This window comes from Necator americanus, chromosome II (assembly GCF_031761385.1).
Source record: "Necator americanus strain Aroian chromosome II, whole genome shotgun sequence".
NCBI lineage: Eukaryota > Metazoa > Nematoda > Chromadorea > Rhabditida > Ancylostomatidae > Necator > Necator americanus.
The window spans coordinates 30,496,148-30,521,153 of NC_087372.1; the positions used below are offsets into that span (position 1 = coordinate 30,496,148).

Below are 25,006 nucleotides of genomic sequence, written 5' to 3' on the forward strand. Positions count from 1 at the left end.
TGATCTATACGACAGAGGACGCTAGCAGAGCTCGTACTTTCTACCCAATCAATATCATAAGCAAATAGTTTGAACGTTTAGATTTTAAGAAATAAAATGGTTAGTATAGTGGTGGAATGAAGAGGAAAAATTATCTTTGAATTATAAAAAACTGAGCTCCTGTCTTGGGAATGAGAGCACAGGTACAGGTTTTGACGCCCACTGAACTCTAACATAGAATGCTATATTGATTAAGAATTAAAGCCTAGCAGATCTGAAAAAAGAAAACTGGCAGTCTTAACAACGCTTCGATGAAAGAGTCCTCGATTCTACGAACCACGGTTAAAAAGCAGCTCTTGGGAAAGTCTGTCGAATGTCACGATCTTGAACAAACGCATCACCTGGTTTCAAAAAATAATTATGAGAGAAGAAACCATCAAACTGGCACGAAATTCAACACCAGCAAACAACGAAATCAATTTCAAACCTAGTTCAATGTTAAGAAAAACAAACCTGATAACCTTCCAGCATAGCAGATGCAGCTGATGTTACACCGGATATCATCAGGATCAGGTTGCCAAATCGCTCTAAATGTCTCAACTTTTTTTTTCCAAAAATAACCACAGACTTCATTCGCTCACCAGGATAATTTTGGTAGCAGATATGTTGGTAGTATTGGAACAGAGCAGAAATCACTTGGTCGCGATATGCTATTACGGCCTTGCGCGATTCGTCCGAAATTTCTGAGGTTTCTGAACTTTGAATGCTGACAGCAAAGGCCAGAGGATTCAATCCCAAGCTGTTTTCAACCAGTTAGTACCTGTATGATTCCCGCAATTGAACAGCATGATGATTTTCAATACGACCAGCTCTTGCGGTAGAAGCTGAAGCTGCCTGAGTGGAGTAGCGACCTAAAAGCTAGCTATTCACGTAACTGATTTGAATTCCAAATGCTTTGTGTGATGTCCCCAGAAGTGACAAGAACTCCTCAAACATAGGAAAAATATTGTTCGAATGTATACTATATGTAAAAACAGGAAAAAGGAAGTAGAAATAGCAAAGCAGAATATGACATTAATTTCACAAAAAAAATCTAAAATCTTTGGAAAGAAGAATGTAACACATTTTTGAAAAAGTAGTACATGAAGCATTACCAATACTAACACACGCTTCTTTGTCTAACTTTTGATTTGCTCTTCATGGTAGTGCCAAAAAAAGTGACATATCATTTTCATATTAGGCCAATTTAGAATCTCACCTAAAAGTAGCGTATGCAATCAAAGAATAGCACTAGGTTAACATGTAAAGAATGCGAGATCTTATAAAACGACGTACATGTAACCCGCACCAGACAATTCCCAATACTGCTCATTTCCGTGCGGAGTGCCGAAAACAAAAATGCGTTAATGTGAGCCAATTGAAATGAAATTTCCGAAACTAGAGGAATTCAGGTAACTTTTCGCAGTCAGAAGGTTATGGTCCTATCTAGAAAAGCTGAGGCACTATGATATGTATGCCTATACTTCAGAATGTTTCAGAATTAATGATTAAACGGAGCAGTGGTATTGTCACACGAATCCTCAGCATACTTATCAGTGGTGAATTGTGACGGGTGAGTTAACAATTAGGAGGAGGTTTGGATATCTTAGAAAGCGCCTTTTCCATTATTCTAGTTGGTTTGGATAGTTCCAAGGCGAAAGGCGAAAACAACAAAAGGTCGCTTTGTAACATTTACTAAATCTTTCTGGGGCTGCGTATATGAGTCTGATTACTTCCTTCTTGCGGCGGGACTGCTTATATTAAATGCAATAAGGCATCTGAGTGTACGCTCTGGGCACGTACGAGCTATGTAACTTGCACAGTTATACGGCGGAAGCTACCGAGATCTTGCAAAAAGATGCTGTCGTCCAGCACATTGTTAGTGCTCAACCTAAATAGGCCAGAAAACTACAGGGAGCATGGAATATTTAGTAACAACTCCGTTTCATTACCCTGGACTGCTGGAGATGTCGACCTGAGGTCCACGGGTCACTTGGCGTCGATAGACAGTTCACGCGAGACACCAATCCTCGCATGATATGCAACTGTGACGAATGGACGAATTCTATGCGAGCTTTAGATCGAGGACGGGTAGTGCTATATTCAAGGACGACACACCTCGGCGAAGATGTGTACAACCGCGTCAGGCAATAACACCAACCCGCCGACTAAGCAGCTAAGTCAAGTCCAATCTTTCGGACGCTCCATCTTACTTTTTTCCCTTAGTAACTTTAGCTTACATGTTATAGATCCTCTAAGACTAATGCTCACGTCTTAGGTCCCCGATTGATTTAGTTATTTACTTCCAGAAGGGCGCCACCGAGTACCCTTATTTCTCGAAGTAAATAACTAAATAGTCCCGCACTAGCCTCCCAAAGTCATTGTCTAGGCTGTTCATAAACCTCAAGCGATTCTGAATTGAATGCGTAGGCGCATCACCATAAGGGTTGATCAACACCGTACAGCTCATCCTAACACCACTGAAGGCAAAAATTCGGAAGTACGAAAAATTTCACCTCGTCTATACACGTATCGGTCATATGTTTGTAGAGCTTTTCTTGCCTCCATCTACGATCTGGTGTTATTGATGACTAAAAACATGAATAACTGAAAAACGAATTCACGTAGTAAAATCACCGCCACGAAAAGATTATCTAACACGATATTCTTCGGGGAGAACCTCTACGTCTCGAGGCATGAATGTTCCATTCGAGATTAACCAGACATCTTCCATATTGCTGCTGGCAGTGAAAAACCCATGCTCTAATACCAAATGATGTACGGCGAAACGCTGAACGTTCATAATCAGCTACTAACAAATAAAAGTCTTCCTTGGATTGGTCCTTTTTACTCACTCTTAAAAGTGTGACTTTGTCTTCCACAGCTAGAGGCGGGAAACATGGAAGCGTCCGAACCCATTCCAACATCATCAACAAGTCTGTTTGCGTCACATGCGAAATATCTTTAGCAAGAATGATCATCAATTTATTGCTGCTATCATCCTGTAACATTCTTTCTTTCTCATGAGGAAACGGAAAACGTGTCTACTTTTCAGTAACAGGCAGCCAACTCTAACTCACGTAATCAGTGCCAGCACGAACTATTTCGGCCAGGTTCATGGCCTCCTTTTTCGACCTCATCAGTTCAAACTTCCTTTTTCTGAAAGATTCATGACCAGTCATTCTACATTTGAGAAGATTAAAATCTGTACTAGAGAGCACATACAATAAGCAGTGAAAAACAAAAGTACATCTGTACGCATGCCACTTGCCTAATTCTTTGGTCGATTTCGGTGAGCCTCTCAATCAGCTGCAGCAAATATTCTTTGGTTGGATCTGTGGCAGAAACCTCGGCAGGTGACGGTGTGCGTGGAATTGGCCGCGATCTAACTCGTCGGCAGCCGATCAAATCACGACGTGGTTGCAAAGCTGAAAGCACTCGCCATAAGCGAACGTGAACTTAGCGGCTGCCTCTTTCTAGGTTTGTCATGAACACAACTGCTAACGAAGTGGTAAAAGATACCTTCTCGGCTCATTCCGCACTCCAAGCATTTTCTATAACGGCATGCACGGCAGGCTTTTCGAGCAGCTTGAGTTACATCACATGGATTATCGCGTTTGCATAGCGTGTCCTGTCGCTGCACCACAGCTCTGCAAGAAGGAATAAATGTCAACTGGAATGAGGTTGTAGTTCGGATAACTGATTATGGCAAACAACAACCAATAAAACGTAAGTAGGGGTGAGTGTAGTGGAACGATTTAGTTTAGGTTCACGGTTTACCGTGGTCAAAACCAAGCTTCTCATCTCTCCGGGGTCGACAAATTGGTATCAGACTTGTCTGGGAGGATAAAAACATTGATTTGACACATCGGCCAGCATCCCCAATTCATTTGGTAAGGCTGCATATGTACGTGTTCATAGATCTTACACGATTCTGAATTGGAGTTGAACACATAGGGGCATCCCCAGAAGGATTCGTCAACACCATGCACTTTACCCTTTCATCCTTTTGCTCCGAGCATTAACGTTCCAAAGAAAGGTTTAGCTATACCGGCTGCATTTCCCTTGCGTTGTGTTCCATTTTGCTTGCGAAAATTTTGCCGCTGTTTCTGAGAAGTATAGTTGGGCCAAAATGAAATGAAACACGGTGCTGTTGCGCAAGCGGCTGAAGCGAAGGCTCGAAGCGTAACAGCGGTTAACATCATAGTGGAACCCTTGCCAGCAACACCCATCGCTGCAATTCACGGTGACCCCTCACCTCGATTACAACCACTGTCTCCACTGCGCAGCTTGAGCAACTACACCGTGTTTCATGTCGTTTTGACCCGATTATAGATCAAAGCAGAAAATGTCTTTATACTGAAAAGTGGGGTAAAGTACTTGGGTGAAGGGCACTCAACTGCGTTTTCATTTCTGGAGGCAAATAACTAAACAGTCGGGTCCGTAAGACCTAAGCATTAGTACTACAGAATCTGCGATATGCAAGCTAAGTTAATAAGAGAAAAAAGATGAAGGGCTTCCAGACATAAGCGCGCGGTTGAGCGCCCCCTACCCCCAAATACATTTTCCTGAGGAGCAGGGCCGCTGTAGCACAGTCAATAAGAGATTCGGCTGTGACTGCAAGATCGACGGTTTGAAACCACCTCACTGGCAACCAAGTCCCACATCACCCCGGGATCGAAAAATTGATACCAGACTAATCTAAGGGGACAAAAGCACTGATTTAACACATAGGACACACTCCGCATACGGATTTATAAGCCAGAAAAGCGTTCAGAAGCTTTAAACAATTCTAAATTGAAGTCGTTGAAGTAAGTTGAAGTTGAACGCGTAGGTGCAGCCCCATATGGGTTGGTCAACGCAGTGCACTTTATCCTTTATCCTTCAAAACGTAAGTAATTGGAAAATCGTGACGCCGACGAAGGCATTAGTGGTTGAATAATGCCTGAGAGTCGCTCATATTCAACTGATACCAGGTCGTTTTTCTGTCCGCTGGAGCAATAAAAGCTAGTCCCGAATGGCCATGGCCTAAAAGCGAGAACAATGAGATGACTGAAAAGTAGGTTCCATCAGATTTCTTTTTCAGTGTATAATAGCGGCCAATTTAAAACATCAATCGGTTCCGAAGAGGACTGAGAAATAGATGGCGCATCCGCGAAAAAGAAACTTGCTGGCTTAAACGCATCACCCCACGAATCTGAGGTGGTACGGACTTCAGGTGGAGTATTCGTATACGGGATCGTAGATTATGGAGAGAAGGATGATTCCGTCCATTTCTTCCTAATTGTCGTAAAAAAACGGCTCGCAAGAAACGGCTTCGAGCGTTCCGGTGTGCTATTTTCTACGAGTTCGGTTGGAGCGCGCCAGCATTGTGTACGCGCCGCATCTTCCGGACCGTTTTTCACGGCAATTAGAAATAAATGGATGGAATCACCCCACCTCTCCATAATCTACTATCCCGTATAAGAATCCTCCACCTGAAATCAGTACCACCTCAGATTCGTGGGGTGATGCTTTTAACGAATAGGTATTCTGCTTCAGGCCTATTAATTTCATTTTGCGACCGATCCATCAAAGAAAAAACCAGTAAGCACTCTGGCACAGTACATAACACACAATACACCGCGCGAAAAATGAAAAGTCCAAAGGAAAAAAACCAGAAGAATTCGTGGAACGCTGGAAAAAAGATTTGGAAAAAGAAAAGGATTATAAGAGAAAGAATGTGTGCGTAAAAAAAGTAGCATATACCTCCGAAAAAATGTCTTGCATCCTAGACAAGCAACAATGCCATAGTGTTTGCCAGTGCTCGGTTCTCCACATATTAAACAGTCACCGATTATACCTGTAATGTGATTAAATCAACGGTTTGCTTTAATAACACACTAATCCCTGCTATTGAATGATCAGTGATAGAATCCGCCCTTGATTTGTGAATTGCACTTGGGCAAGACATCTGTTCCGCGAATAAGTCACACATCATAAGTGAAAAAGCGTGACAACTTGCACTTGAGTATCGACGTTACAAATGCTCCCTGCATGAAGGAAAGTGCATTAAGAATTGAACTATTGATTACCATAATAATTACATTTTCCTCCAACAAAAGTCAAGAAAGCATTTCGATAGAATCCACATGATTTATATAACTTTGAGAATTTGAAGCAGAAAAAACCATATATAACTAATTTCTAATGACCAACGTGTCCTAAGAAAAAGTGCGAGAAAAATCTGATCGAATTACGGCGGCGGACATAGATCTAACAATTCCAAGCTAAACTTTTACTGGGGTTGCAGAAAATGGCGCGGTGGAGCGCAGCGGTTAGGATCGATCCAGGACCCTCGCCACCACCGTTCATTGGTGCAGTTCGTGATGGTCCCACCTCGATTCCAACCGCTCTATCCACCGCGCCGGTTCTAGCGCAGCCGCATACGCAACTGCAGCGTGTTTCATGTCATTTTGACAGGAAAACCACCAAACCCCTGAGCAGTCACTATACACGAACTATAACTAAAATAGTTCCCAGAGTTACCTCAAATTCAGCCTGCGATGTGTTGGACATGAATATGGGAACAGTTTTGTGTCATTATTACAAAGGCAAACAGTATGGTGATGTCAGAAAGAGTGCAGTGTAAGCATTTTAAAAGATTAGCGTCACCGATATATTTCCCGCATAGAATGTTTTAACAGTTGTAAGCAGTGCGACAAAAATTCTTGTATTCAAGTTGTAGTCAGTCCTACAAAAATTTCCATAAAGTCAACAGATACAGTCGAGTTAAAACGACCAGAGGTCTGGTGCAATTACGCAAACGTTGGTTGGTTGGTTGGTGACGCTCAAGGAGGGATCCCTAGAGCTGGCACCATCTTGACTGCAAACTTGAGTAGGGGTGCCACAGCACTACGACCTTGCGTAAAACTGTTACCGTGGGCAAAATACACGCGAAATCCTATCCCAAATTCGATCAAAAATTCGCAATCTCCGTGATGGATGCATTGTCGCGTGTAAGACAAACTATGAGATTCTCCGTTAGCACGTGAACTATAGTGGACGGAGCGACAAAAAGTTCTTCTATACGTATGAAGTCGGAGAAAACCGCATACATCCACAAAAAAACATAAATTCTACAACTTTTACATCTTTAGAAGCTCGTCAGTTCCCAAAAGGCGAAACCCGGCTAATGTAAAGCGTGAGTAGTCGCCTTTGGAACTAAAAGTAGCACTACTTTTTTGACGCGGCGCGTAGTCTTGCCTCCGCGTATGTGACACGTTACCAGGCGCCTCGTAGGGAAAATCGATCTGCGACGCCGTTTCCCACGCCGCTTTCCAGGACGATTGGAGGGAATTAGGCCTGATCGACCTCATACTCGTGATCAATAGCCCTAACCATATCTGTACGGGGAGAAGAGATCCCAACATCGTCATTTTCGTGTTATACTGCCATTAAACCGTCTTCTGCTTTTTTCCAAACGTAGAACGGTGCAGCCAGCTGCAGTGAATCCACCTGCCCAGAGACAACAAATGGTGCCCTGCAGTTCGAAACGTGAGAGCGCGCGCAGCAAAATTGTGCAAACGCCGCCTCCAGACTTGCACTTGCTCGCTCCGCGTTGCCCTTTCTCTCCTCCGATAAATATCTGTAAATGCGCACATTGGAAGTGGACCATGCTGCAGTTCATTACATACTACCATCCTTACAATGTCTCTATTTGGGATGCATTTTTGAGGAAATCCACAGCTTTTCCAAGCACAACAAAAATATCAAGATCACCTAAAGCCAGCAATATAATGTCATTTTTTTCGTTCTGAATATAAAGTATTTGAATATTTCCTACCTACATAAACTGATGTTGAACTCTACTCTTTCTAAAAACAGGAAATGGAGTCAAACGATATTTGCCTTTGAGCTTAAAAAATATCCAATTCTTTAATGTAGACATATCTACATCCAATACTAAGAGTACAAAGAACCCACAGCACATTTAAAAAAAAATTTAAGCACCTATGAAAACCCTCACTTCTTTCTGTGTTTTTGGAAGGACTAGGACAGGACTTTTGTGCTAGACGCTACGTAGTCGCCGTCAAAATCACTTGGATATAATCTTCTTAAATCTACTTGGTCAAAATATCGTGAATTTGTTAGGGACCAGCATCACTTTGAAAATTCAGTAAGTAGTTTCTCAGTACCTAAGGCAACAATCTCATAAAAGATGGTGAAGAAATTTGCCAAGCAGTTCTGTCTCGTTGATCCAGTTCAATCAATAAAGAACGTGAACGCAGAACCTAAGAATCGCCACCAGATATTTTATTTATTCATAGCTCATTTATCATTTCGAAAAAACAACAGGAAATAAGAACAACTAAGTTGAAATGAAATGAGAAGAAATGCTCGAAAGAAAGCACTCAATTCAAAATACACGCACTCATCAAAAAATTGAAATAAAATTCAGTGGAAACAGAGTCAAGCAGGACCTGTCGGAACGGATAAGAATTGTGCAAATGAAAAGCGGAAGCCATTTGAAGGACTCCGCCTCTCGCTCGGATGACATTACCAGAGAACCAGCATGAAACGTTCAGAATTCATCCAGGAACGAGCGTGCGCCTACGATGACTGCACGAAGAAGCATTGGATGAGGAGAGGATCATCAAAAGGAACTGATATGCGTCACATAAGTTCTAAGTTTATAATTTTTTTCTGATGATTTATAAAAGCTCACACCGTCAGACTACAAGGTTCATATCATTCCTTCTTGGCAACCTTGACCTTTAATTTAAACAACTTCGTGCTTGAGGCTAAAGTGTTTAGTTTCAGATTTTTTTTCGTTGTTAAATAGAGAATAAAAATAATCATCTTGGGCTACTGTCTGAGTAGAACTTTGGGAGCCAGATCCACTTCCTAGCACATAGTTTTTTTTTAGATATTCGACGAAAAAACATGGAATGAAACAGAAGGTAAGAAGAAGATGGTCATGAGCGGGTTAATTCTTACTTATTCATCCGTTTTAGTTTTTTCATCAGTTTTAATTCGACTTCCTTGGTCAACTTCAACGTCCATCTAATGTTCACGCCGCCCTCGCGGATAACTATGAGCACTCAAAAGATCCGCCATATTCATCGTTTTCTCTTACCCTACCCAAGAGCCTTTTTTTCAGAAATATTTGATTACTTTACACAGTTTCTGCATTAGGATTAACACTAAAATTAGTTCTTACAAGAAACTAAAGCTTATTCTTAAATAATTTGCGTTAGTCTTAAACATAATATGCACTACAAACCATTCAACAACTCTTTTCTTTTCCGTGAAAGTTTCTTTTGGAATTTCCTACCTTGGTATTACAACAGATAAAAAAAATCTAAAAGAGAATGTAAAACATTTCCACCAAGATTTTTCTTCAATTAAAAATCTGAACGTCGCAGAAACTGCTTCAAATATCGAGTAGTTCACAGAGAAGATGTCTGGTTACACACACTAGGATGTTGGAATTTACGCAATGACCATGGACTCCGTTTGGAGAAAAAAAACTTCATGCTGTGGGATACCAGCTCGCACTGAGAAGCGGAAAAGTGCACTTGTTTTACTATTTCTCCAAGGAACATCAATGAATTCGATTAGAGATAGGCTTTTTGAAACCGCAATATTCCCATTCCCAAATCAAATGGATATTGATCGTTCAAGAACAAATGAAAATATTCTCACCTTTTTCGTGTTTTGAACTACTTTGATAGTCAACCGAATGGGCCATCATCTGCAATTAATCATAGTTAGTCATTCCAACTATTAAGAGGAAAAATCAACGAGTAATCAATAATTCAGGCAAATGGTTACTTGAAAATACAAAATCATCAAGTTACGGACAGTTTTGTACCATATGTATGTATTTGTTGTCTTCAATAATATTTCCGACAAATAGGGAGTGGAGTAAAGTTGTGTTGTTTTATGAGATATGAAAAAAAAATGTCCTAAGTGCGATTAGGAGCTGCACGGTTACAAAGGAAAACTTTTGTTATGCATTCGAAAAAAAGAAACACAATTATAAACAAATATGTTGCCGGATATCAGTTCTTTACATTGAAATTTATTATACAAAGGAGTTAAAAAAAACTATCGCACGCTACACTATGCCGACAAATTGAGTGCTAGTTTCTATTCAATAGTGAACACACACAATAATGCGTGCAAATCTCACGACTCGTACGAATAAATCAGTTCGTAGAACCATGTGAAGTGACAAGGTACACTTTTCATTCGGCATTGGCATAACGCTATTTGGAAGAGTGATTACTGCACTCAATCCATCTTTTTGTTGTTGAAAAATCAAAATCAGTTTTTCATTTGTCTGTGCTTAACAAATCCCAATGGTAATCGATTATGGAAACCTGGTGGGCTTGCTGGCGAAGGGGCACCATGTACAGCAGCGTTTCATTCCCCGGTCTTTAAAGGCAGCGTATCATAAAATATGTATAGCACAGAAATCAGCTTGAATACATAGAGTTCGATGTGTAGATTCGGAGCATGAACGTGGGCGCGCAGAATTTCCTCTTATCGTCCTGAAAAACGACGTGAGAACGGCGTTTGTTCCTACGAAATACGTGGAAACGCTTCACTCTTGTGCACGCGCTGATTCCACGAGCGAACTGTCGAAGATCAATGGGATCTCACCACCAGCCTATTCAAGTAGAACCAATGAATAGACAGCTAAGGGGACCAAAGCGTGAGCAAGAGAATGCGTTCTAACGTACTTCGTATGAACAAACACCGTTCCCATGCCGTTTTTCAGAACGATTCGGGGGATCTGAGCGTGAGCACGGTCACCTTCTGATCTGCACCACAAAATCTATGTTTTCCATTACGTTTCCGCACTACTTCAATTTCGTGATAAGCTGCCTTTGAATAAAGTCTCAGCAAAATGTAGTGATCCTACCATAAATATGCACAAACTAATTAGGCTGTTCTCCACCGTCGACTTTGACCTTAACCGATGTTAGACGTGTTAACAAAACTTATGGCGGTGTTTCGCACTGAGCCTGTTGCGGCTAAAGCTGCTAGCGCGAAATGCTCTATAGTCGCCACCAAGCACCCGACCAGGTTAATGCAACCTGTTCGGGTCTAAAAACACTCTTTCTTTGCTTGACAAAAATTCCTCCTTTCCCTTTGCCCTTGCTCTAGTGCTAAGTAAGTCTTTCGTCCTCCTTGGGTCAATAAATTGGTCCCCTCAGACGAGTCTGAGGAGATAAAACTGACTAAGCACACTGACTCGGCAAAGTCATTGTAAGGCTGCACACACGATCATAAACCTCAAACGATTGTGATTTGAAGTCGAACGCCTAGGCGCATCCACAAAGAGATTGATCAACCCCGTGCACTTTATCCTTTATCCCCCGGCTTAGTTGAAGTGGTAACGCGCTTATCCGGTTGAACACATTCGACGTCAACTATACAAATTTTAGGAGTTGGACCTTGGAATTCGCAGTTGTAGATAAATAAGCAGTAGTTACTATCTTCATCAAAAGTGAAATCCTAAATTGATGAATATAGCGCTGATTTATGGTTGCACTTTGGTATAGCAGGAGAACACTGTGACATGAGAGACGAGGGACTACGCTACGGGATACGGCACGGGGTTACTACAAATATTCAAATTCCCCCGTTCCGTCGGAAAGAAATGCTTTAGGCGTAAATGTTCGGTGTTCATTACAAAAAGAATCCTTCTACGTAGAAAATATCAAATTATTTTCGGCAGGGATGTGAAAGTTTCACAGTATTCGCATAACCATAGGTGCGATAGTGAGGACCCGGACCCTCCTCAGGTAAAGGGGGTCTAGCTCACGCGGTGCACTTCGAGTGATGAGGATCGCTTTGTCAATCGTCTAGAAGTGAAAGGGGTCCTTTCGCCTATCGTCCAAAGGTGAAGTGGTTTCATTGCCAATCGTCTAAAAACGGAGACGGGGTCGAAGCACAGGAAGGGGCGTGGAGGTGGAGCTGACGTTGAAATGTTGAAGATTGGAATTGGCTACATAGTTGAATCATTTCCAAAGAAATTTTCCACAACAGCACTTAAATTTAGAATTCTCTTGGAACAAGACCTGTGTAAACGAAGAACGAAAATTATGACGAGGTTCAGTGTGAGTATATTCAGCGCCGAACATGTTAAGCCGGGGGGGGGGAGCTGCGGGTCTTTGGTGGGCAAAGGACAGAAGTACGCGAGAGAGTACCAAGAAAGAATGAACGAGTAGCAGAAAGGTTGCGTTCGCCAGATTAGAGGTTATGAAATTTTGGACGTTTGCATCTCCCATGGACAATATAGAGTTCGGGTGGGTGTACATTATATATAAGTATAAGAACGGCCCTATGGTCAATTTCCCTCTAATCGTCCTGAAAAACGGTGTAGGAAACGCCCGCAGTTCCCAAGAGTTACGTCAGAACGCATCACGCTCGCACACGCGCCGCGTCCACGAGCAAGAAGCCGAAAATTAATGAGTTCTCCTCAGCAACCTATTCAGGTAAAATAAACGAATAAGCTGTTGAGGAGGCCGGAACGTGTAGAACGGTTGCGCGTTCTAATGTACTTCGTGGAAACTAAAGCCGTCCCTCACATAGTTTTCAGGACGATTAAAGGGGATTTATTGAGCTTGGCCACGTTTGTACTCCTAATCTACACTCTGAACACTATATTGTCCACGAGAGATCCAAACATCCAAAATTTCATGACAGACTGCCTTGAAACACGTCTAGCGAGTACGGCTGTTTACTGATTGATAAACCGTCAAAAGAATATGAGTCTAATTTGTTCTTTCTCAGCGAACTAAAAATATTTAAAATGTACGAAAAGAAGCGAATTAGGCGTTGTTCGTTCATATTGTTTCAAAAAGAAAGCACTATCACCAACTCTGTTATTTTCAGCCTAACGCTACAAAAAGGGCAAAACTAGCAAACATCGCAAAAAGCTCGTGATAACACCAAGCTAAGCCGTACGACGTCAAATTCCATTCGAAAGTGCATCCGCACTGCTACTAATCTGTAAGTGAATCGTATGTCAACTTCCCTTCTTTAACAGAATAAAAATGATGGAAATCCGACTGAAAATATGTTTGAAAGAACAAAGAATATCCCTACAAAAAAAAAAGATTTTGAAGTAGTCATTCACAATGGCGTAGAGAGGGAATTCTCTGTGGACGAACCTGAAGTCACTGGTAACGATTGCAATTTCAAACTTGCAAAGAAATGTCAATATTCTCGATTACATGGTGTTTTTCTAAAGTTAGTTCCGATAACGATGAACATTTGTAGTTTTCCAACACAACGGTTGAGAATTTGGCATATATTTGAAAAAAAAGGAATTTTGCATAGTTACAAACATCTTCATTGTAGGAGCTCAGAAAAAACGATGAATGTACCGAGAAATACATGGAACCAAAACTGACCATTTCGGGCAAGCTCCGATACCGACAGAAGTAGTTCTAGATGAATGCATATCGTAACCTCACAAGTATGTACTGACGAAAACAAAGTGATAAGAGAAAAAAAGAAACGCAAAAAAGCCATCAGATAAAAACGAGTTGAATTAGCCCCACGTGACACAGTGCCATCAGCGCACCGCTAAGCGACAACACATAAAAGTGTGAATTGCCTAGGTGAAGAAGAACAATTCCAGCTATTAACGACTGATAATAATTCAAACGTCTCACATTGATGGCAAGGGATATATTGTGTTCTGGAACGTTAATGCGCAACAAGTGAACAGTTCCGTTGTAAAAGAAAGATTACTGCAACTTTGCAGAAAAAAACCTACACCTGATAGGGAAAAAACTGAACAAACAACAGCTGAGAACTTACTTTGATCGTTTGTTTGCAAACCATTTGACGTAATAATTCGTTAGAGAAATCCTCACGTTACAAATATCCGATTCTTTTTAGACTGGATTACTTTGTTGTAAAGTATGGTGAATCCGGACAACTTTTCCCTTTCTAAACCTGAGAAAATTTCTTCGCATTTCTCATTACAGTGTATAGTCGACACTTAATGTGCTTATGTGGGTGATTCGACTGAGTCAAATCAGAGCGAAGAGAAACACTGTGCGGCAAGCAGATAACGAGCGTGAGTTGCGGCAAACGCGTCGCGACCACGCGGTTGAACACACCTGGCGACTATAGAGCGCAGGCCGATCAAATACATATTTAGCAGTTTCAATAAACAATAATATTAAAATTTTCATACACGTGTATTTCGAGGAGTTCATTGAATCAGTCCCTGAATCAATATAGACTTCGGCGAATCAAATGTGGTAGATAACCTTCGACATGTATAAGGAGGTTTCAAATCTTTCTCGGAACTGCACAACGTGATATGTACTTTCTTCGTGAAATTTTTCTTAGAGATTGATGGTAGCAATGAATCACTGAATGTTTATATATTTTAATAATGTTTAGATTGTAGTCATGTGCAGGAAAAGAAGCTAAATGTGAATTATCGCACATCTGTGGGGATGTGTAATGTCTGGCAGGTGCAGCCGGTTATTGTAGTAAAAATACTTTCCAAAACTGACAGTAAATTGAGAAAAGTACATAAATTTTATTTTTCACATATTTACCATTTTAAGAAAAATAATAAGGAATATATAAAAATAGGAAATGTTTAAAAACTTGACAAAATAAATAAAAAATAAAATAAAATTAATATAATATAATAATAAATAAAAATATAACACATAAAGCAAATTGTTGGAGTAGTAACGAAAATTGTAATGTTTAGGAGAAGGAGAAGAACGATTTATCTTTCAAGTCTAACAATCGTAACGGCTAGAATTGCTTAGAACCAAATAAGAATGTCAAAAAACTGTTAGTCTTAGTGAACTGAATTTTTTTAACCTGAAAATTTCAAAGCTCTTGAAGATAAAATCGAAACGAAAAGGTGCTCAAATACATTTTATGTAATCCTTACCTTTCTGAACATGATGTGAATTGGAGAACAATAAAACGAGGAGTTTATCCCCAAAAAAAAAAAACATTGGGATTTTTTTTTCTTCTACGAGTTGACAGACCATATATTTGGCCTCTCTCGTCTCCTCTCTCTCATCAAGCGGATCAGCACGTGATGAAGCAGTGACGAAGAATACTTTCTTTATGTACATCTGTTGCGAACTTTGCGTACGTTCGAAGAAAATTGATATTCAGTTGTGCCTTTTTCTAATCCTATGGTTTTTTTTTTCGTTGCACTAAAAGGACACAGAGTAGAGGGAATGAGAAAACCAGAAGCACGTAAATGAGTTTACGGCATTATATAGGAGAAATTGTTAAAAGCGCAAGTATTTATCATAAGTAAGTTTAGAATCGTACTTTAGGCCGGTAAAAACTCAGATCTCATTTCCGTGCTTTCTCGTGGAGGAGAAATATACGATTTCGATCAATGACTTATTTTCTTCTTTTTTTTATAAGACAAAGAGAAGTTTTTTTTTTGCACACATTCACCTCCAATAGATGTTGATCCCTCTTTACAGTAGATAAAACATCCACATAATCTCGAAATTTGCTGAGTTGATATTTGTGAAATCTACTCAATTAGAGATATTGCGTTCCTTCAAATTGCAAGAGTTTTCTGGGATCAACTTTTCAGAGATTCTTGCACGAAATTCCATATGTACGCAGCTTGGAATAAGAAGAGTACTGCAATATCGGTTCCCTTTCAGCTGTTAATTATGTTTATGCCAGAAAATTGTAATTCACAGAGCACCAAAACAGCGTATGCGATCTATGCACACTGTAAGAGGATCGTGTAGCCTCAGCGCATACGTTGCGAACGCATCAGATACAAGAAGTTAATTGAAAAACATAGTCTCAATAGATGAGTGAAGCCCGAATCATTTGCCACTCGTCAAAAAGACAATGTCACTTCCGAAGCGTTCAGCAGAAATTTTTTCTTCAAATCTCTCGAAAAAGAACGGTAGCGACCAATTGTACTTCAGAGGCTCTGTCCAAATATCAATTTGAGACGTAACGTAAAACTGAAGATCTGATTGTAGAAGTAAAAAGTGATTCAGTGTACCGTCCATTATAATCAGCTCTGGAATTCAAAAAAAAATACTACAAAGAAACTGATCATAAAAAGTAAGAGGAAAGTTTGCTTCACATAGAAGCAAATCATATGACTTTATCCAAAAGGTGTACATCTGAAAAAATAGAAGAAGCAACCTGAATACCGCTTATTTCTACCCATATAACTTCCATTGGAATGTTTGAGGACCTCATTTTGATCTCTAAGAATCGTGAGTCAGGTGGATCAAAACTTTTTCACCTGATCACCTTGTTACATGTATAGTTACAGTGGCAGAGTTGGAAACTTACGCTTGTAATTCAAACACCAGAATTAAGCTCTCATTCTTTTATTTTTTTTTTGAATTCTCAGCAATAATACAGACGCACCTAAAAACTGCGCAGTGTTTCTCGTTTGATGACATTTTTATTATAACATTCTAATTAATTTAAATTCCATTTAGTTTCAATCGGAAAACAAAATGTGAGAAACAAAAACGTTTCGCAACATGCTCGTTCTGTTGTTTGACGTTTCGCTTTCGCATTTCAATTCTATGAAATCCGAACAATCAAAACACCGGGCAAACAGGATTACTCACATGATGTTTTGTTTTGTTTTGCGCTCCTTTCCCTCTGTTGTCCATTGTTACATATCAAAAATTTAACAAAAGACGCAAGAACAATTTTCAGTGCACGTATTTCTCTAGAACTCATGAATAAGAGGACCAAAAAAGAACGCTTTAGGTCAATTTCAAGAATTTTTTTAGATAAGAAATTAATTCCTACTTTATGGATCCGAGATTAAGGACTTCCATATCAACAGGAGCCGAGGCATTAGTAAGGAGGCGATTACCTCACCGCCCGAGGATAGAAATATATCTTTTAAAAAAGTTGTTCTAATTTGAAAAAAAAATTGAAAATTTGAAAATCCAAATTCGATGCTCCGAGTTTCACAGATTCTCTGGTTTATGCTTTTTTTTAAACTTTGGCATTTACTACCTAGTAAGATTAGTGCGAAAAAGGATCGCATCGTCCGAAAATAGGCATCCAAAAAACGCAGGTCGGTACTTATACTTACATAACAGCAAGTATTGGATGTTATGCGAGATGGAAGAAGTCAAAAGTGCAGAATTATACTGCTTTTTTGTTGTTTTTGTTCTTACTTTTATCTCGTTTCAGTTTATTTCTTGTCTCCTCCTTCACTTTTGAGTAATCTACAAACCAAAAAATGAGTGCGGAAACCGAAAAAGAGATATCAACACAGACGAACGGGTATTGCAGGATTCTGAGTTCCAGACAGTCATCGAATTCGGTTGAATAGGAGCTGCATCAGAACTACTTCGGAGTCTACGTTCCGTACTCTTGTGGTGTCCTTTCTCCCCATCCTTTGGGATCTCTTCTTCTCTTACAATATTGACTCACATGCGTGCAAAACACATTTTTACGAACAATGGAAAGTGAGGGGCGGATCGGCATGCGAAACTCAACTCCACACGGGTGGTCTACATAGCTCTATTGCTGAAACTTGTCCACACATTCGAAAAGTGGATAATTTTCACTGATAAGCGGAGCAGCAACTGAGCAGCAGCCATTATGCAGTGTGCTCACCTTCTGCTCGGAACATTCCACGCTCTACGTGTCCACCTTCTAATCGCTAATTTATGAGTAGATCGAGGGTAATAAACTCAACCATCTTCATCTGTTTTCAGAACCTTCTGCACTTCGAACAAACACAGACACCAGGCGAGAGAAACGAACGTCAAGAGCAATCGGCGGAAGTTCTTCGTAAACCAGACAATCGGAGATTGATCGGTATTCTTCCGAAGCAATCACTGATGATATAAGTTTCATCCGACACCCACGTTTTTAACGATAACTTCCGCCCAATCAATAAGAGTTCATCATCATTGCATAGGGAAATCCTTTTCCTAAAATACTTCAAAATCCTGAACTCATAAAGCGCGAGCCATGATGAATCTAGCGAAAAAGGTACAATTTTCGTATATTCCATTCATATTTTACAATAATTAATGTGAATCTTTTTACTTAAAAGCTATTATTTGCAGAAGGATAATGAGTAAAATAATGATGATGATACAATTGAGTTTGAAGAAGTAATATTAAGGGAAGCAATGACTTCCAGGCAATTTCCTTTTTTCTATTCTGCATCCGATATTGGTTAAGCTTATTTATTTCTTCGTTCTACTAGCATAGAATGTGACAATTTTTTCCTCATTTATTTTTTAATGCTGCAATGATTTTTTTTCTAAATAAAAAGCTTTTGCCAGAATTTTGTTGTGAATGCTGAAATACGAACGCTATTTCCTATAGAATTCGGACAACATGATGTCAAAAAAAATTAGTAGGCTTTTTGTGATTAATAGACAATATTCATACGAAATGCTAGACCTGTAGTATAATCAAAACCTAAAAAATGAATTACTAAAATTATTATTATATATAATTATAAACGTGAAATATTAAAACTTAAAAATCGATCGTTCTCTCTTTCAAATAGAGGATTGTCAGTTTTAATTTCACAAAACTTCTCCTATTACATAGAAACGCCTCCTCTGCTTTAAAGAATAAGAAAGTCGACCGAAATGTGGAGTTAAGGAAAAAACTAAGAAATGTGATAAAATGGCTGCAGCAGCATTCACAACAAGCCATTTTCAAGGATATCGCGCACTTTTTGCAGTGAAAAACAATCTCAAAATACTGCACGATTGAGGAAAAAAAGAAGAAAAAGTAGAGGGCTTGATCGTTCAACAGAAACTAAGTACACACGTGGAGATGATATAATTGTTGCTAAAACAGAACAAAAAAAAACCGCGCTCGCCGCCAAATAAGAAAAAAACCATGGAACTAAATCCTGTGAAGAAAACACGGGTGAAAAAAATGGATAGGCAAGAAACGACAATGTCTTGACACGCTCATCTCCACCAGAAAATCCAATTGCTGCCAAGTTAGTATCAGTTCGTATGTAGAACAATGACAAGTGATAACAAATGTCGCAGCGGACAAACAAGCAGGAAAAAAAGCAGGAAAAAACCGGACCAAAGCAGATTTCGGGTCAAAGGGAGATGTCGATAAAGTCGTCCATGATCTGGACGAGTTCCCCGAGGACACAAAGAACGACCATTGACGTCGCTGGATCGGTAATGATCGTTCTTTGCTCGATGGGCTTCGGCAGTTATGCCTCCGACCACACGAGGCGCATAGGCGAAAACTCATCGAACGACCGTCTGCATCTCTGACCATGTCGCATGCGCACGCGCCCGGCGACCCTCGTCGTCCGCGCTCTGCTCACCTTCGGGCACGGCACGCCTGCTACGTGGATGGCGGCTGTGATCGTCGCACGTCGACGTTCGGAGTAGCGTTCGTCATGCGCTGATAAGTGATAGCTGCGGCTGATTTCTGGTGTACTCGTCGGTGTTGTGATTCGACTCACTAGATACTCCCAGAAGTTCCTAACGACCTGCGAAAAATCCTGTCAATGGGGGACGGCTACGGTGCAAATTGAAGGACTATGCCCTCACGAATGGTTTTGGATATAGAAACAATTCTGGCTATATGGCCTCACAGTAGGATTCTTAGTCTAGATTCTACTGTTTATTCTTTACGAGTTGTGGGCTCATTTCCGCTCGTCGTCACGTCACATCAGCGTATCAAAAACGTGTATGAAAAAAGTGAAACCTGTGAAAAAAATACAAAGCTCGGAGTGTGGTTTACGAATATAAGCGTCCTCCGCTCAACTCCCCCTAATGGTGTTGAAAAATGGCGTGGAAAGGTGTTTGTTCCTGTCAAATCTTGAACTCGCCTCTTGGTATTCCCTCCGGTGTCTTCACGCGTCTCACTAACAAAGGTGGAGTGTTTTCACGCATATCGTAGAAACAAACCCTTTCCCACGCCGTTTTTCAAGGCTAGAGGGGGAAATTAAGCGGGGCAATGTTTAATTTCGTAATCTACAACCCGAACTCCATGTATTTAAACACGTGTCCCAACTACGTAACTTTCGTGATACGCTACCCTTAATTGAATACTCAAAAGTAACGTATGTAACTGCAAGGTGGTTGAAAATTGTGGTTCTCTATATTTATGTTTTCTTTCTATGCCAACGAGGTTCAGGTGAAACTTTATTATTGACCTGACGTTTCGACAAACTCGTATTTATCGAAGGCGTGGAAACAATTCGAAGTCTTTGATGCCATGCCATGCATATTCCATCAAACTCCTTCTCTCTCTTTGCCTCGTTATCGTTCTAAGCACACCACACAAGACCTCCAAAAAGAAAACAAACTGACCACTCTCACCGACTAGCGGGGCTGGTGAACCACCGCGCTCTTATAGATTGTATATATATGTTCTTACATATTGTATATTGTTCTTCTATATTTTATATATGTTATATATTGTTATATACCCTTAAATACATCAACATCAAAGACCTCGAACCATTTTCGGCCCTTGGTAAAGGCGAGTTTGTCGAAACTTCAGGTCAATAATGAAGTTTCAACTTAAACCTCGTTGGCATAACACGAAAACATAAATACACCTCCCAATGCCGAGGTTTCAAGAAGGGAGGACTTGGAAAATGTAGTTCTCTATGTTTTTCGCCGTATCGGTAGAAAAGAACAGCTACGTGGAAACCAACATGTTTATCAATTGGTACTTTGTTAATTATCACTTGTGAAGAACTGAGCAGTGACAAGTTTGCACAAACTTCTAGAGCATAACGGTCATGTTTCACGATTTGTGCCTTGGGTCCTGAGCAGAACCGCAGTGGATTGTGGACGCCGGGGTTCTCCGTTCTTCGATGAACTGGAAACGGTGTGCCTCACGCAATCATCGCCATCGATCTACTACCGTTGAATGGCTTTCTGTGGTGTAGTGGAGGAACTTGTTGCTTCAAACGACTCCGCACAGAACAATTTAACGCTCTGATATCGGATAAGTTTAATAGGCCCCATGTTCCAGAAACTGGAGGGAGAAATCAAGGATGGTGATCAGGAATATCAGTACCTCGTGAACAATGTTCTAAAGCGATTATTTTTTTGCTTTTTGTGCGATAGCTGCTTCTTGAAGGGTAGAGGTGAGGGGACGCGCTTTCATAAAAAGATTATCGCGGAAGCTAACCTAACTAGCTAAGCTAATATCCATGGTTGGTTAGCGGCCAACAACAATACGAGGTAATTCGGGGAATGTGCGCTTAGGCGTTATGCAAACCGAGGAAGTTGCAGGGAAGCTAATCTGGAGAGAGTGGAGATGGAGGAGGGGGTAATCGTGGACCATGATCATAGATATCTTTATTTAATAGATAGTTCCTTCAAGCAACTATCAGTTCTTCCAAATACAGCATTTTTGATGGTAAATTTTGTCGCGGGTGTGTACGGGCGGGAAACCTGGCCAACGGCGGTGATCACGGATACAGGATACGAACATAATCAACCCGTGTGAACGTTCTTGGCAAGTATAAAATCTTTTTCGATTTTTGTGCATTTTTTTCGTAATCTACCACTTTAACCTGGGCTAGGTAATAAAAAATACACTGCACTACGCCAATTTCGATTGTGGATATCATTACCCTATCCGTAAACGTTGCCGTGGTAGCGAGACACTAGAGCCTCACATCTACTCCTAAAGTTTGCTTCGTCTTCGATAATTTGCTTTTTCGCCCGAATGTTCGCTCGTAAAAATTTCCAAGTCATGTAACCATTGCTTTAGTTGTTGTGGTTGCAGGGTCGCTGTAAACAATGTATTAGAACACATATGAATAATCTGCACAGTATACATGTACACAGAAAGATACTATACAAAAACACAATTAAATATATCAACTGCTGTACTTCCGCAGCTCATCGAGCACGTCCTGAGGCGTCCGCTCTCGAACACCTACCAAGCCAATCGCTCTTCTCTGGAATCGCCAACAATGTGCTAGCCATACACTGAATGTCTATCGGCTGCAGTGTTGATGTCTCGTTCTGCAGTTCTGGAAATGCAATGGTTAATGAATTAATGAATGACAACATCAAAACATATCGGACATCACCACGTGCCCACGTAGACGGCATAGCATCCATAAAATTGCATAGAATGTGTGGCAAATCGAGGACAGACGAAAACGACGCCTAGACAGCGATCATAGGGTTTTCGCTTCAGCTCAATAAGCACTGGAATAAATAGTTTGCGTCCTTATGTGCGGCCAAAACAATCCATAAAAGTTGTTGGCGTCATCGACTGGCAACGGAATGTCGTTAGCAAAATGCGGCTCCTAAATGCTCATTTGGTGGAAAATGTGAATTCTGATATAAGATTAATTAGTGTATGTGGATATATGGAAAAGTGCAAACACATCTGGCGAGTATCATCTGTTGACTCCGTTCGCATGCAGTGAAGGCATTTGCTCTCATATCCTCGTGAAAGAAACCAGCCGATTTGCTGATAGCAGCAAATCGAGAACGTTAAGCGATGCATGGATCGCAACGGCAGACCCTCGGACTAGCTGCGACCACGGCACATCTTCATTTCACTGCAGTATTTCGCTACTACGACTCTGACTGATCGGAGGTGAAAAGATGCCTCTATGAGAACAATTACGATAATTACGACTACATCACACCACTATCACCACAGCGCCATACGAATCGCGACTACATCACACTCGTGTCACAAAATCTGGATCACACGAGTTGCGTATGGATTTCTCACCCAGCCATCATTTATCGTACTGATACTTGAGTACTCATAGTTCAGCAGTATTTGTTCGCTATCCTGAAACGCGCTCATAAGGCACGCATTTGAACTCCTTCCGAGATGCTGCCAATAATTTGCAGAATACAGAATGACCGATGACCGTAAATCAGGAGCCGCCCAATCACAATCGTCCAATTGTACTTTGGGTAGTGAACAATCACGACCTGATGGTGTAATTTCTTGTCACAGGGCTCACGTTATAACGCTTCTCCTTCTTCGTAAAGTCCAACATGACGTTCACTTCATTCGCGTCGTTTAGAACGATTGAATTACGGTTAGATATTACGTCATCACAACATGCAGAAACATACACCTACCAATAATCACGGGCAATAGACCTCTGTGGGATCGGGACCTTGGAGAACACGCCTCTTCAATTAATGCTGGAAATCTCTTTATTTCAAGTTCTGAACGCTACAAATATGTTTATGACATATATGAATGAGCATATTGCTCACTTACAAGGCGTGTCTAGCGAGTTTCTGGGCCTCTAGTCCCAGGATTGGGCCTCAGGTCAAGCCTAAGCCTAATACTAAGCCTAAGACTAAGACGTACATACATGGGGGCCGGCGAAGGGATAATATCGAATGCTGTTGAATGTTGCTGTGGTACCTGAATCGACTGCTGATGTTTAAGACGCACAAAATCTCTTTCTTCATTCTCCTGCGGAACGTGTCAAACCGCCCGTATTCGACTGTTGCAAGTACATCGTTACATTGCATGTTGCTGCTTTCTGGTCACCTGAAAACCGAAAAAAGTATGCAACTGAAGCTATATGAACAAGGAACAAAAATCGATAAGAGAAACTCCGAACAGAAATTAGAACTGTTCAGGCAACCATATAAATCAAAAGTATAGTAAAATTAATCTAAAATACGGGCAAGTGAGAGAGTAGGTAAAAAGCAGAGGATTGCAACAAAGACAGAGGTAAAGACGTACGGGGCAGAAATCCGTCCTGATCGATGGGAGACAATGCGGTCGAAAGAAAATGATGCTGTTGTTAACGATGTCAAAGTAACTATCCTTCTGAAAACAGGCGCGAGCGAGTCCAGAAATGGTCTTACACTTTCCTTTGCTGTTTGAGCGTCTCTCATATTTCAGTTTCTACGGGTTCGCTTTGGTTTGTAAATGTGTTTGATCAAGATTACTTCGTAGTTTCAGCACATACTTTTAGTCAATTCCCACCATTGTGACTAGGGAGGAATCCTAATCATAGGCAATTAAAGCAAGAGTGAGGAAGAAATGCAATGACGAATTAAAACTTTTCACCAAGAAAGCCTGTATGGAACGCGGTGGGCGGGTTGCGAGCTGTAGGCTACCGAACAACAAGATGGCGATCCTGTACTTATAACCCACGTCGCTTCATCGGAAGCGGCCGTCGAAGATCTCTTTCATATCTCTACCACTCGTTCAATGGTTCGAAACCGCCCTAGTGCCAAACAAGCTTTCAATCTCTCTGGGGTCGATAAATTGGTGCATGCCAGTGTTGTCTGGGGGGATAAGAACATTGACTTTATCATCAGTTGGCCCCCGCAAATCATTGTATAGGACAACACGCGTTCCAAAACCTCAACGATTACAAATTGCAGTAAAAACGCTTTGGCGCATCCCAAGTGGATTGATACGCCAGTGAATTTATTTCTTTTATAGCAGTACGACAGGTGATGAAATAAGCGACGGAATACTTCGCAAAGATCCGATTTTTTTCATGAAAGCAAGCAAAGAATTACACGAAAAGAGAACGAAAAACACCAAAGAAGAACAATGAAAGAGAGCAAAAAAGACCATACACTACTAGAGGAAAAATGTCTATACCACATAATAAAATTAAGCAGAAGAAAGTAAAAAGTAAAGAAATAAGTGAAGCGAAAGGAAGAAAGCACATTATCAAGGCGCACAACGATGCAGTGAGTAGCGATCACGGGATTGCGCAGGACTCTGTATATACCTATCATATTTCGCAATCGCGAAATTGAAGGATCGCAGAAGCACCCCTATTGATCCATATGCCAACACTCCGAATTTAATCACTGGTTAACGTTGAGGATAATGTCTCTGGTGAGCGACAGTCATTTTGCCTTGTGGGATGACGTCGCTCAATGCTGCGCGACGGTATTATTAATATTATTTTAATCAAAATGTGCACAAGTGTTTTGTTTTCTGTTCAGATAATCAGTTCAGACTTAGAAGTATCTTATGCTAGCATCGAAGAACTATC

The 25,006-nt window shown here is 40.7% G+C and overlaps 3 protein-coding genes across 6 annotated transcripts; all 3 read right to left on the minus strand.

Annotated features, from left to right (window-relative positions):
- Positions 1 to 230: 230 nt before the first annotated feature.
- On the minus strand, positions 231 to 16,230 carry RB195_019961 (uncharacterized protein; the record flags this gene model as incomplete). 4 transcript variants are annotated; one of them, XM_064188053.1, is made up of 15 exons in its annotated part: positions 231 to 253; positions 317 to 380; positions 493 to 566; positions 621 to 722; positions 800 to 890; positions 2,535 to 2,609; positions 2,678 to 2,809; positions 2,874 to 3,020; positions 3,099 to 3,177; positions 3,290 to 3,446; positions 3,541 to 3,668; positions 5,767 to 5,860; positions 9,706 to 9,754; positions 13,431 to 13,466; positions 15,048 to 15,137. In XM_064188053.1, 15 exons carry the CDS (start codon positions 15,135 to 15,137, stop codon positions 231 to 233), a joined length of 1,341 nt encoding a protein of 446 aa, XP_064043933.1. The 4 variants fall into 4 exon arrangements, with proteins under 4 accessions (XP_064043933.1, XP_064043934.1, XP_064043932.1 ...); XM_064188054.1 differs by having other exon boundaries at positions 621 to 731; XM_064188052.1 differs by lacking the exons at positions 13,431 to 13,466; positions 15,048 to 15,137 and adding an exon at positions 16,195 to 16,230 and having other exon boundaries at positions 621 to 731.
- Positions 16,231 to 21,672: 5,442 nt separating this feature from the next.
- On the minus strand, positions 21,673 to 22,111 carry RB195_019962 (uncharacterized protein; the record flags this gene model as incomplete). Its single annotated transcript, XM_064188055.1, has 3 exons — positions 21,673 to 21,779; positions 21,932 to 22,024; positions 22,096 to 22,111. 3 exons carry the CDS (start codon positions 22,109 to 22,111, stop codon positions 21,673 to 21,675), a joined length of 216 nt encoding a protein of 71 aa, XP_064043936.1.
- On the minus strand, positions 21,891 to 22,115 carry RB195_019963 (uncharacterized protein; the record flags this gene model as incomplete). The annotated part of the gene is made up of 1 exon (XM_064188056.1): positions 21,891 to 22,115. The coding sequence occupies one exon, from the start codon at positions 22,113 to 22,115 to the stop codon at positions 21,891 to 21,893; it is 225 nt and encodes a 74-aa protein (XP_064043937.1).
- Between the last annotated feature and the right edge of the window lie 2,891 nt (positions 22,116 to 25,006).